General features: G+C 39.9%; 1 protein-coding gene across 1 annotated transcript; it reads right to left on the reverse strand.

The window, feature by feature from the left end:
• Window positions 1-3868: 3868 nt before the first annotated feature.
• Window positions 3869-8410, reverse strand: MMP7 (matrix metallopeptidase 7). The gene is made up of 6 exons (XM_066570745.1): window positions 8303-8410; window positions 7553-7776; window positions 7298-7446; window positions 5507-5632; window positions 4428-4589; window positions 3869-3891 (listed from the first exon to the last, which is right to left on the reverse strand). Exons 1-6 carry the CDS (start codon window positions 8408-8410, stop codon window positions 3869-3871), a joined length of 792 nt encoding a protein of 263 aa, XP_066426842.1.
• Between the last annotated feature and the right edge of the window lie 5483 nt (window positions 8411-13893).

A 13893-nucleotide genomic window follows, 5' to 3' on the forward strand; every position in this document is an offset into this window, starting at 1 on the left:
ACATTTCTGTACTGTAGACATCATATTGTGGGAGCTCACTGGAAGATACTGACCATTAATTATCCATCCTCTTTTGATGATGGTTTGCAATGTGTATGAACTCTGAGGTGTTGGAACTATGGAAGTAGCCTGATAGTGATATGATACAAACATTCTGCTTCATAGCCATAGCAAACATGAATAAGAAAAGTGATTTTTTCCTTGATCATATTTCTTATTATCAGAAAGTATTCTATTCACTGCTAAATTTAAATTATATATTTTTGAATAAGGACTGGATGATCACCTAATGTTTTGGAAAATTATCTCAATTATCTCTTAGTGGTTTTGTTTTATTTACAAAGTTAAGGCACACTTAAAAGAATATTGTGCCAATATTAGAGTAGTGCCAGCATTTTGACTTCTTCTCAAATTATTACCTAATTTTTTGCTCCCAGGGGGTAAAAGTCTTAATATTTTTATGCAAAGAATCAATCCTCATTCCTATTTCTGGCAATGAAGGTAGGAATGAAGAAAATAACACAACCAGAGAGAAAAAGTTAAATTCAGCTCATTATAATTCTTTCCCACCTCTTCTACTGTTCTTTCCATCCATATTTGGAACCCCTAGAAAATATTGCAAGAACTTTGAGGCAAAAATGTCTCTGCTAAGCCAAATTACCAACAACAGCACCATTATTATATACTTTTCTACTTCAAAGCAATGTCAGTTCATACTGCATATGCCCCCAAATATTCAAAATTAGAGCAACATTGGAAGCATTAAAGTAACACTAGGAAATCTTTTAGTGTATTTTGCAATACTTTTCCCTTTCATCCTTAACTGCTGTGAGTTGTAACCATCCTGAGAAAGAAAGGCTCTGTTAGGCATAAATACTATGATTATAATAAGACTGATTCCCTTTAAGGAAAGATGAGACAGTACTGATTCAGGCTGTTCCTGATCCTATGTCCAGTCACAAATGACAAGAACATTATTCTTGATCTTTTACAAATCTAATTTTTGTAATGCACAAATTGATTTTTAATTGGGGAACCATTTATTTCAGAGTACTGGTTGAACTTGGAATGAATTAATTGTCTAAAGCAGTCTGCATTCACGAGCACTACCATGCTGTCCAGTAATTGAAAATAAAAGATATTTAACATTAGAGATTCAATTTTACCTTCAGGATTTTTGCTCAGCATTAATGGAAAGGCATTCCCATGCTCTTGGCATTCCTGTGAGTATGCTTACTCATACTGTATTCTGTAACTCATGCCTGAGCTGTGTCTATTGGTGTTGAATGCAAACTGCTTTTTTGGCACCACCTTACTTAGCTCCTGGATATCTCTACTTTGAGGCAAGAATTCATCTAGAGAAAGCCCACAGTAGTACCACAGATCCCTTTCAGCCTCATTATGGCCTTTAGAACAGGGTGGTGTGCCTTGCTGTTGGGACAGTGGTTCTGTCCCAAGTGATTTCCAAGAAAAGAACTTGAAATCTTGGTACATAAGTAGATCCATGTGATCTTCTAATGTGAGACAGTCACTGAAATGTTCGATGCACTCCTTAACCAGCCTTTGTAGACAAGGTGCTTCCTTTTCCCTGTAGAAAGACTTGCAATGTTAGCACAACTGGGTCAATTTAGATGGATCCTACCTTTGTTATTCAGCAAAACAGTGAGACTCTACTTCCCACCATCCCCTCATGCTTAGTAGCTGTTATGCTACAAAAAATGTATCTAAACCTTCCAAATTCCATTTATGAATTTGGGTCACCACTGTCATTGAATACTCTGTGTTAATGAATTCCATAACTGAATTGCTTGCTGTGTAAAAATGTACCTCCTTCTTTTAAAATCTTCCATAGCATTTAATTGGGAGTGTGTTGCTTTTTGAGATTCAAGAAATAGTGACTCTCTCACTGCCCACAGTACAGCAGCTCTGTCAGATCATTTCATGTGGCCAAGTAGAAGACCTCTAATGTTTTCTCTTTTCCTGATATGGATAGACTTCCATATTTTTCTATATACCTGAGCAGCCTGCTGCTTCTCTCTATAATTTTTGTTTTATTGTCTGTACACTTCAGGGCTGACAGAAAACAGTAACAATTTTCACCCCTTAATAATTTTCCTCAGCCTTGTCCAACGAAGAGTGATTACCTGTAGCTCTCTGGCTTGTGGTGGCTCCTGGTGTAAAAATAGCCAAACCAGATAATATTTTCTTTAGTGCTTTGCTAACATTTTTACTCTAATAGATGAATCCCAAATAATTCCATTGATGTCAATGGTGCTACTTCATGGCAGCATTTTTGAGACTGAAAACATCATAATGATGCCATGAAGAGCATCCTGTCTAAGGCAGATTTTGTTGAAGATGTAATTTTATAAAAAGCAAAAAATAAAAATATATATTAATATGCTTTAAATTTGATGATTAAAGATTTGGGATTACATTTTCAGTTAACACTGTGAAGAAAAATTCAAGAGGACATCACTGGGGCAGGGCATACTTACACTTTTTGTCGCTCCTCTGGTCTTTCCCATCACGTATCTGTGAACATTTATGTGTTCTTAATATGCATTAATATGCGTTAATATGTGTTCTTAATATGCATTGCTAAGGCTGCTGATATAATTAATTTTATTTTTCTGAGCTCTTATTCCCTTCTTCATATTCTTTCTTCATTCTTCCTCTTGTGTCTGTTGTTTCTTGTTATTTCTGCTTCGTTTTCTGTCTTATTGAATTGCCTTTGTCTCCACCCCTTTATTTTACCTTTTTTTCAGCATTTATCTCCCCATCCCACTGAGGGGTGCATAGTGAGTGTGATGTTTGGTTACCTGTTGGGTTGAACACTGTCAGTCCTTTTTGGCAACTACAGGAGGCAGAGATAGCAGCAGATCTGACCAGAGCATGTTAAACCAAGTTTGTTATAAGTATCCACAGTATTAGTTAAATAGTCACTGGTCAGAGTGTTGATCTATTTGCTCTCCGAGTTGCGCTGTGTAAGCACCACGTTCCCTGCTGTGCTGTGTCACCTCTGGGGGCTGGCTTAAGGTCGTTCCTTGTACTGGGTAACACTGGTTTAGGAGACAGGGAAGATGCTGGCAGTGACACTGATCTGGTGTTTGTGCTCCTCATGTCTGTGCACAGGGAGCCATCTGTCGGAAACTATTAATAAATACATCTTCTACCTTGCGTATTTGGAAGATTTTGAATGTCCTTGGGAGAATCCCTGTGGTGTTTATTCCTTGTTTCTTTTTTTTTTTTTTTTAATAAATTTAAAAATACCCAAGGGAGCTTGACTATCACAGAGGACAATGGGAATCCCAGTCCACTGCTTCTCTGGAAAGCCAGGGAGGACATGATAATGAAAAACTATTCCCTTTGAGAAAATGTCCCAGGCCAGACTGAAGGAAGCACTGTGGAGACCTCCTCTATGTGTGAGCTGTATGGGAAGCACACTGATTCTGAGGAGTCAATACTGTGAAGTGGCAGGACATGCATGGGAATTTAAAGCAAGGCACTGATGTAAGAACGAACCCTGTTCTGTTCTGACATCAGTTGACGCACACGGGCCCCTTAGGTGCCTATAACCCTATTAACGAAGATATTGTATGACTGTCCGTCATGCATGCAGGAGTAACTTAATGCCTCAGTGAAATGCCAGAAGAAAAAAGAAAACCCTAGAAAACAGAGTATACATTTTTTAATTATTATTTTTGTTAGGTGAAATAGTGTAAAGTGCAAATAAATCAACATAAAAATTCAGGGAGAGAAAGTGCAGCCCAGGAGTTTACCATCTTAATTAACCGGAGGATTAAAAGTGTTTTGGAAGACCAAAACAACGAGATGTGAATTCTTTGCTCTTCGTTAAGCACTTTCTTCAAGAGTTTGATGGCTTTTTCCCTGTGGAAAAGAAGCAAAAAGCATAGAGACCTACTGAAAATTGTCAATGCAGACAACTGTTTTCTTCCTAGTGTTCCTTTAGCATGCCCTGAGAAAGGGTGGTGCCTAAAGAAAAGCAAACCTGACAAATTCTGTCCTGTGGGGTCAATTCTAGTTATGTTCCCCTGTTGCTGAGGAGTTTCTGCCTTTACTGAACTTGGTGAGTGGCACAGTACTTCTCCTTTCCTGCCAGGAGCACCACTCACTAGAGGAGCTCATTTGCAGAGCAAAGGCCATAGGAATGCTTGGCAGAACGCAGGAGTGTGGGAGGACAGAGCAGCAGGCCATGCACTGCTGCTTTGTCACCTCTGGGTTGCAGTGGGAGCAGGCTACAGAGGCAACATAGTGAGTGGACAGAGTAAGCAGGAGTTGATTTTTCCCAAGTCTGTTCACTTTCTTTCTTTTTGGTAACATGATGAGGCCCTTGCAATCAGGGGGAGTGAAGGCTGTACCCCAGTAGGTTTTTGTCTTGAAAATCAAATTTCATCATGGTTTACCATATAACTTCTGAATTCCTCTCCTGTCATCTGCTGGAAGTCTGAAGGTTTGTGGGTTCTGATATGAGTAGAGAGGGTACATCAGAGCTCCACGGACATTGGAGTGAGCAAGTCCCAAAGAATGGCCAAATTCATGAGCAGCAACGAGGAACAAATTGACATCTGCAAAATAGAAGCGCATAAATGGATATTAAAGGTATGGCATTTCTTTTTGAAATTCAATTAATTGAAAGTGTAGGAGAATTTGTATCTTTCGATCCATCTTGAAATGAAACCCCAGGCTTCTGATCCATTATTGCTGAGCTTCCTTTTATTACTGTAATATTTTATAAAAAATCTACTGATTCCTTGCATATGCATCTAGAGACACCGAGGCTCTTTTGGACGCTGCTTTTGGTCGACCGCATTCCTAGAAGCAAGTCAATTTACCTGTTCACAATTTATGTAGGAAATAAGGGCTCACAGTCCTTGTTTAGCCTGCAAAAAGTGCTTTAAATGATGGACAGAACAGGCATTATGTAGGTGCTCATGGTAACAAAGCCCTAGTAGTTATAATGGTAGTTGAAAAGGATAGAAATGTTAGTACTGAAGTAGCACTCAAGGATGAAGAGGAATGGAAAGAGTTCCTGTGATGGTGTTTGCAGGCGTCTTAGGATGAGGGAAGAGACGAGAATGTTGACTCCATGTTTCAGAAGGCTTGATTTATTATTTTATGATATATATTATATTAAAGCTATACTAAAAGACTAGAAGAAAGGATTTCATCAGAAGGCTAGCTAAGAATAGAAAAGGAATGATAACAAAGGTTTGTGAACTGAGACAATCCAGACAGCTGGACTGTGATTGGCCATTAATTAGAAACAACCACATGAGACCAATCACAGATCCACCTGTTGCATTCCACAGCAGCAGATAACCATTGTTTACATTTTGTTCCTGAGGCCTCTCAGCTTCTCAGGAGAAAAAATCCTAAGGAAAGGATTTTTCATAAAACATGTCTGTGACAAGTTCCTGTGGCTGTGTTCTTCCAACATGTACAATATTTGCCTTTCCCTTTCATCTACACATGTGAGATTTACCTTGATTGACATCTGACCATTTTTCATCATCATCAAAATGAGCATCTCCACCAATCCCATCTCCAGGTGCGAATGCATGGGCCAGTGTGCCACCTCTTCCATCAAAAGGAGATCCATCACCATGCTCTGCATTTGAAATAAATCAATGTCATCAGATGAGATCAGTTGTCATATTTAACTTCAGCAAGTAGAAGCATGCTGTTGGTTTGTGGTAGTTTTGCTGGCTGACAATCCTTAAAAACATCTTACAATGGCAGCAAGGTTGTGAAAATGAGAAGTGAGGCTTAGGGAAACACTCTCCAAATTCCTGACTTAAGTTCAAATCTTGTATTTGATAGTTTGGTCTGCTGCATGTTTCAGGAAGAGCTGAATATTTTTTCCCTGAGTTTTTGTCAGAAGTGTGATCCTGAGGCTGCAATCAGGGATGATTTCAGACTAAATACTTAATGCTTGACAACACTGTTATTAATATCTAAATGTGTTTCATATTGAAAAGTGCTGGACAATATTAGCTGTAGACATTCTCACTTGCACTGATTTTAGTGTGGATGGTGATTTTGTATAGTTAACCATGTTTCTGTAGAGATAAAGTAATTTATTCCCAGCCTTGAGGTCTGGTCTGTTATCTACTTCTGTCATAGTGCAGGTGGAATATTGCTGTTTCCTACCTCAAGTGCAAGAGCTGGATCAGAGTTGAACCAACTGGGAAAATTTCCCTCTCCCTCCTAGTGAGTCTCTGAATTTACTGAGGAGTAGTTGGGAAATGAGATGCCATCCTGTGTCCTTTCTCCCAGACCATGTGGATGGCCCTTAGTGCATGACTAACACAGGCAGTAGAGACTTAATCCTAGTGTGTGACATGGAATTAAAACCCATTCCAGCTTGAAGTATCAGTTCTGCCTTTGACTGGGACATGAGGTCACCTATTTATGGCACCCTAATGTTCTTGCCATCAGCGACACACAGGCTTTGGACATTTCTGTGCTCATCTGCTTGCAGGCCACGTGCTGATCTGCACTACCAGTCAATGGAGCTTTAGTGAATATTGTCAATGGATCTAGAGAGCAAGCCAGACAATCTTAAAGTAGGCATTTAGTTAGTCTAAGCTGTCAGTTTACATGCCAGGCACATGTTCAAGGCAGAGCTACGTCCATAGACTACTCCAGATCACAGATGGATTTCTGAAGTGACTTCTGTTCACCCCACTTACCATGATTTGGCTGCTGCACCTTGGTGCAATCTTGGGGTGCAACATGGTAATTCCTTCTGGAAACAAATCAACCAGAAGAGACCTTCTATGGCCAAAAAAAAATGCACCCCAGCTGCCAAAGGGTACTTATTCTAGGAGCCAGGCTAGGTCTAGGCCTAAGTAAACCTGCCTTAAGCTGCTTGAATGCAGCCTATGGAGGCTGGATCTTCAGAACCCTTTGATTTGCTCTACAGAGCTCTTCTTAGTATTTTGCACATTTTATCAAGGCAAAAACACCTTGAACCTCTACGTTTACATGTCTCATTCTGGGGCCAGATTCTCCCTTCATTTCACAGCTGTGACTCTGAAAGGATTTTTCTAACTCTCTTATAGGAGTAAAATTGAAGAATGGCATAGAAAGTTGGTGGCATGATATAAAGTAGATAAAATTTGTGGAGACTGATTTAATTCCCAACTCTTTGTTCTTTCTTAAAGCTATGGCTATAAAAATACATGCTTTCAGTAACATATGGAGCATTGTATGTTAAAAAGGACAGTTCAGAAACATGGCATTGTATGTTAAAAAGGACAGGTATTCTCACCACGACGTGCAAATTTAATCTCAATGTCTGCTGTGCCCTTGTCAGCTCTTTGGAATTGCAGTGGAGTCACATCACTCCATACCATCAAGGCCCTTCTAATTGCATCATCCACTTTCCGTTTGGGTAGGTCCTGGGTATAACTGAGAATCCTGTCAGGAAAGAAAAACAGGTTAATTTCATTCAGGCTGTGAAGGAAACCCACCTAGTCAAATACAGAGCAATCCCCTTCCCCAGAAAACCTGAGATATCACTTACTTGTAAGTTAAATGTGTCTTTTTCCATCTTGGAGTTCCAGGAAATGTTTGGTATTCTGCTACATCAGGCATACCACATCTGGGCATTGTCATTATTCCTTCTGTTTCTTTGTCTAGTTTGCCAGTTACAGTCAGGTGGAAAAACTTCTGCATTTCTTTAATCCTTTCTTCTATGCTTAGGTTTTGTGTTTTTGACAAAATTGGAAAGAATTTATCAAGATATCTCTGGAAGAAGAGAGGGAAAATAAAGATTAATACATATATCTGTGATATTTTGGTAATTGCATTTTACATTTGTTTGAATTGTTTCATCATTCTGCATCATCCATTTCTAATTTTATTTGTGTCTTTCCATTTCAATTTACCAAATTCTACTCTCTCAGTAGTAGAGATCAGCATATATAAAAAGAATTGTAACAGCAATGAGACACTGTAAGTAAGAAATCCTGTCAAGTTACCACAATTTACTGAGCATTCAAATCTACAGCCTTCTAAAACAGTACACATAAAATTTTGGACTTATTTGTAAAATGCTCCCCTTTATTTACCAGTTGTAACTTGGTCTCTTTTTAAAGTGAGCCTTAAGAGGTTTAAGCTAGTCAGCAAGTTTAAACTGTTTTATATCACGTCTGCAAAAACCGTTGTTGTAATGTAAGACAAGGATAATACAGACAGGTAGGAAAGGAATGTAGAAATTGAATCAAAATCAGATTATTCATAATGTAGTTTTGTTTCCCCCAATGTAACATACCTTTACTTTCTCAAGGTCTATGATGCTCCATGGTTCTGGTCTTGGTTGCAGTGGAAAAGCAGGAGTCTCAGGCAGGAAGATGAGAGCACAAAGCAGGAGGTAGTGCATGGTGCCCATCTTGATGAGGAGCCTTGCTGCAGCAGAAAGAGTTTGACTTTCTGTCTCCAAAGACCAGAGCTAAAACCCTTATATAGATCCTGATAGCTCCAAGCAGCAATTACACATGTGACTCACTTTTTGGTTCTGTTAGTGTAATGTCATCAATGCTTTAAGAAGTAAATGAAATCACCTTAAACAAATCTTTCCTGTAACTTCCCTGTTGATGTCACGTCACAGCTAGCAGCCAGCTTTGTCTCTCTCTTTTCATATTATTCCAGTAGTGAAACCACAGGGTCATAGGGAAATTCACTTTCTGTAACTTTATCGGTACAGTTACTGTGTAATCACTTCAGACTGCTTTTCCCATGTTCCTTATACACAAAGGCATTTTGCAAGAGCCTTTTGGCTGACTGCCTGTATCAGTCTTTGTAGAGGCAGAGAGGAGATGGGTGCAAGCAGTGTCTCACTGAAACCACTGACATTACAGCACTGCCCACTTAAGTAAACTTGCAGAGGCTCCTGCAGTTCAGGAGACAGCTCTTTAAAAGCACCCTATAGAACTAGGAGAACATCAGGTGCCTTTGTCCCTTTCCTTCGAAATGGGATGCCCTATCAGAAGAATCTCTTCACATTTGAGAACTTCTTAGAGAATACAGCTTGCAAGAGTAGGTGAAACCTCTCAGGGGTAAGAGAGGAGCTTTCCCTAAGAAATATGGAGCTATATTAGACCTCCTGCTGTACCAGTGCAACCTGAGAAAGCTGCATGAAGCACTGACAGAGCAGGGCAGCTGTAACCTCCCTAGCCCTCTGATACCAACACTGGTCCCAGCTTCACTCTGCTAAATTCCACTGGATAGCTTTGGGGCCTGGAAACACCAGTCCACAGACTGATTTATGATTTTTATCTCAGGGTGTGCAGTTTTGTGACCATATTACCTCTAATCTGAAAGGAAATGTGCATAAATAGGAAAATAAGGTTGATATTTCTCATACTCTGAGAGCTCTTTATGGCTATAGCTTAATGTGTATGGAAGTGTTTGTGGGTTATTAGCTTGTATCCAATGTACTTCTGACTGATGACCAGAAAGAATTTCATTTCAGAGAAAGATGATCTATACCTCACACAGCTGAATTATGCAGGAGAGGACTGCAGTACACAGTAATGTCTGAAACAGCTGCTAAAGGAATGACGCTGTCACCTATTATTGAAAACAGCCTAGTTACTGACGTGATCATTTCTGTGTGTTTTTGTACCTTACAGAAAATCAATCCATGTCCAAATGTTTAGGCTTGATTAAAAAAATCTAAACATTTTATTGCTAGGAGTAGGTTCACCTCCTTCTTCCTCAACAGCTCCCTTTATGTATGACTGTGTTAATAAAGTTGGATCTGGACCAGGTCCTGGGTTGCAGGAGATGAGGATGTGTTTAAAACACTTTGAACTCCATGACTCCAGTGTGTGGGACTGATTATTTCCTCACAGACACAAGAGGAATCTGAGGGCTTGGGAGCTGATGGACTGTTGAGCAACTTACATATATCTTTGACTGGGCTATGGGCAAAACTAAAAAGGAGAGTTTAAACACAAAAGCCTGATGAAAAAGGACAAGCTCTATGCTGTATTTAATTTTCTGCTGGAAGTTTGCCATCTCTAGTATTTTTTTTCTCAAAAAAGTGAGAAGATTTTGAAGAACTTTAGGCTTCAATGGAAATGGAAATTCAAAATGAAAATCAAAAAAGAACAGATTCTGTTTCTTTAGATTTAGCTGTGTGAATTTTGCAGACTTTATTGCTTTGTCTTGGTCTTGAATAATAAAAAATATTATGGGTCAGGAAAAATAATTTCCTGCACAAACATCATAGTCGTGTGACTTGTATTCAGCAGAGAACCTGTCTGTGTTGGAGTGTATGACCTGTGTAAACAAAGGTCAAGGAGATCCAAAGTAATACTGTAGAGATATTTAATAATAGAAATTGCTGTAAATTCCATTAAGAAGACTTACAACATTGCCATGGAAAAGTTTATACTTTTTTTTGAGTCACATTTTTGAGGATAGTAACCCTGCTGTGATCAAGAATGCTGCATAAAACTTTGTCCTATGTGGAACTCATTGATAGACACCAGATCTTTTGAGTTATAGAGAAAAATACTTCAGTATAAAGTTATACCAGAGTCTCCTTTGAGCATGATTAGGATGAAAAAGTGAAGTAGAAATGAATGATTCAGTAGTGAATGATCACTGTCTTGGTCATTTGACTTGGGCAGAAGGCACAGCTGAATTCTGCCCAATCTGAATGCAGACAAGAGTTCATAGAAGTCAAGAAGTGTTCAAAAATCTTTATTGGTGTTATGGATCTATCTGGGATAGATTAAATTTATTAATAGCAGCATGTATAGTGCTCTACCCCCATGCTCTGGGTATTGGTGAAGGGTGTTCCCACAATGTGATGACTTTCTCTGCTCACACTTAGCTCTCACACTGTATGGAAGAGGCTGGGTGGAAAAGTGGCTGGGAAGGGGCACATCAAGGACAATTCACCTGAGTTCTCCAAAGGAATATTCCATATGATATAATGTCATGTTCATCAATAAAACTGAGCTAGCATAAGAAGGAGGTGGAGTGAGGGTTGTCTTCCAAGGTGGTTATTGCCTGGAGGCTGGTTGGACATCAATCTGTTTGCAGCAGGTGCTGAGCCTGTGCAGCACTTCCCTCCACTGCCACCTCATCCTTTCATTTATTAAACTATCTGCACTTCCTAATCCCTCCCGCTGTGCATGGGGAGCAAGCAAGTGGCTGCATGGGTGATTAGATGTTGGCTGGTTTCTACCCCTATAGTGAATATCAAGCAAAAAAGTATTGCCAAAAATTCCTGAGAAATGTTTCGTTTGGTTCACTTGTGAATTATGCAATATTGTATTTAAAGTCCTACCAAACAGGATAGACCTGTTTTCTTAGGATCTGCAGGACACATGATTGGTTTTGTTCTGTTATCTGGTTATTCGATTTGACTAACTAAAAATAAAATTCAAACATGGCAAATATCTTTGCAGAGCAAAAATGTTTTGTTTTCTGCATTGCAATTTCTGAAGCTAAGTCCTGCGAGGCGCAATCTGATTCAGAATCTTCCTAGCTTCTGCAGTCCGTTTCCATAGATTTTACCCAAGGTGTCTCTCTGCAAAGGAGTACCTTGGCACCTGTGATACAGGGCTGTGTATCATTTTTTCATGCTGTTTGATGGTAAAACCCTCCAGTCATTCCTGCCTGAGCACCAAGGTCAAGCCAGGGCCCCTCGGCGTTGCGTCAGCTCATCTCAGGAGAAAGACAAACCAGTTCTTCTCTCCTGTTTGGCTGGATCAAGCATCATTGAGATATTTCTCAGCAAGATCCCACTGCTTTAGGGAAGGAAAGGCCTGAGGAAGGGATTAGATGTTCAGATTCAGCACAAACAATGTGATGACAACTAGCACATCTATGTCACTAATAGTTAAGCAATCAAACTTAACACATCTCAACTTGTGGATTTACCATCTTCTCACAGTGTCTAGAATTGCTTTGCTTTGTTTCTCTAATTACTTTGTATTTACAACAATTTAATTGGGACATCTGGTGGGAAAAGATGCAAGTATAGAGATAAGTCTTTACAATAATAATCTTGAGCAACAAACCACAATGGAAATAGCTTTCCTGTAAGTGTAACCTACCTGTGTGACCTTCAGGCACCCTCAATTCTTTGATTTGTTTTATCCTTTGGTCAATGATAAGGAGTCTCTTTCCTCCAGCTAACAGACATGTGGATCTCTCAAAAATGTCTACATAATAATTGAATTTACTCCATTTAAGTAGAAGTCATAACCTTTAGCTGTATGCAGTCATTCTGTCTTCCAGAAGTAATGCACAGGACATGGGGAAGGGAAGAGGGCCAGAAGTCAGCCAGCTGCACTTCACTGCAGCGTGATTTGAAACCTTCCTGGGTAGGAAATGTTACATAACCTCCCGTAGTCATCTTTCATTCATGAATTCACTTTTTGTAGTTGGCTAGCCCCATCCATTTGTATGTCTGTCTCAATACTTTCAATAACTGAAACAAGATGTAAACTAGAACACTGTCTACATCTTGGCTTGACAAAACCATATTACTTTGTGTAGGAACCCCCTAACTTAACATTTCCACTAAGGCAACCTCAGACTGCCTGTAATCCTGCAGCAGAACCCTGTGAATGAGCTGCAGAGTCCCACCTAAAACAGACTGAGCTTGTAGTGGTCTTCTCTGTCTGCAAGGACAGGCAGAGAAGCTGTGGCAGCATGGGAGGCATGCTGGGCTCGACCTGTCCACACTGACTGTAACCCAAACTGAGGAGCAGCCGATGTCCGCAGCTCCTCCTGACTCATCCTGATGATCTGCAAGGGTCTGTACGTGCTGGGACAGCATGGTGAGTTTGGGCTTTGGTGATTGTGGAGAACAGGGTTTGAGAGACAGGATAGACACTGCAGAACTTGACATGTGCTGAGCCTCATAGACTTGTATAAGTCTTTGGAAAATGTACTGGGAGTATAGATGACATCAACCAAAATTTTGCTTTTAGTCTGATTTGAAAAATCTTACTTCTATACAAAAATTCAATGGCCCTGAAATACCAAAGAGTTGATACAAGATTTCATTGCAAATTGACATGCAGTAAAGCAATTCCAGAGGAATTACAGGCTTACCTCCGTGGTGTTATACTCTGGTATAGAAGATTGAATTAGAGATTGAATTTGATGTAGTCAATATAAGATCAGTGCAGAAGTTTGATTTATCTCATGTGTATTGGAACTGAGATTCAGCCATGAGAATTGCAAAAGACCACAACCAGATGTATGTGAACACAAGTGAAAAAATTTGTACACCATTTCCCTGGAAGTTTTCAGGTTTCATCATGCTATTGTCACTATTCAAATGATTCCTGATTCCCAGCACTGATTCATGTCTGGAAGCTGTTTGCTGCTCACCACTTCAGGTGTGGGACGGGTCCTTTTCTGTTGCCCTGTCTAGTTTCCAGTAACTGAGTAAAAAGACAATAACATCACTTTATTGGTAAAACTGGTTATATCACTGAGGTTCTCTTCCACCAAAAATTTCCTTCCTTGCACAGACTTGCAGCCTCTGTGTCCCACAAATCACGTTACATTGAGTTTTCCAACATGGTGGATTTTGACTTTGGCACCATTAAAAAGCAATCCAACCGTTAAAAAGTGCACAACCAAATAAGGACTGTTAGCACTGGGATGGTGAGGAGTGAGTCACAAAGAAGCCTTGCTGATTTTAGAAAACTTTTTCGTGCAGCTGCTCAGTAGTCTGAGTGATTGCCTAACCAAACCCCATTTGAGTAAACCAAAGTCTCTGTCTGTTCCAAGGAGTTAAATGGCTGTAGAGGGTGAAACAGCGAGTGCTGAGGCCTGGGTGCCTGTGTGGGAGGGGAATGTCCCAGACCAGCTCAGGTCTGGTCCAGC

This window comes from Molothrus aeneus, chromosome 2, assembly GCF_037042795.1.
Source record: "Molothrus aeneus isolate 106 chromosome 2, BPBGC_Maene_1.0, whole genome shotgun sequence".
NCBI classification, from domain to species: domain Eukaryota; kingdom Metazoa; phylum Chordata; class Aves; order Passeriformes; family Icteridae; genus Molothrus; species Molothrus aeneus.

Excerpts from the sequence above, each read along its gene's own strand:
- MMP7 (XM_066570745.1), bottom strand. The coding sequence starts at position 8,410 with ATGCACTACCTCCTGCTTTGTGCTCTCATCTTCCTGCCTGAGACTCCT. Across the intron at positions 7,777-8,302 it reads TAGACCTTGAGAAAGTAAAG|AGATATCTTGATAAATTCTT; the intron begins GTATGTTACATT and ends CTCTTCTTCCAG. Across the intron at positions 7,447-7,552 it reads AAGACACATTTAACTTACAA|GATTCTCAGTTATACCCAGG; the intron begins GTAAGTGATATC and ends CTTTCCTGACAG.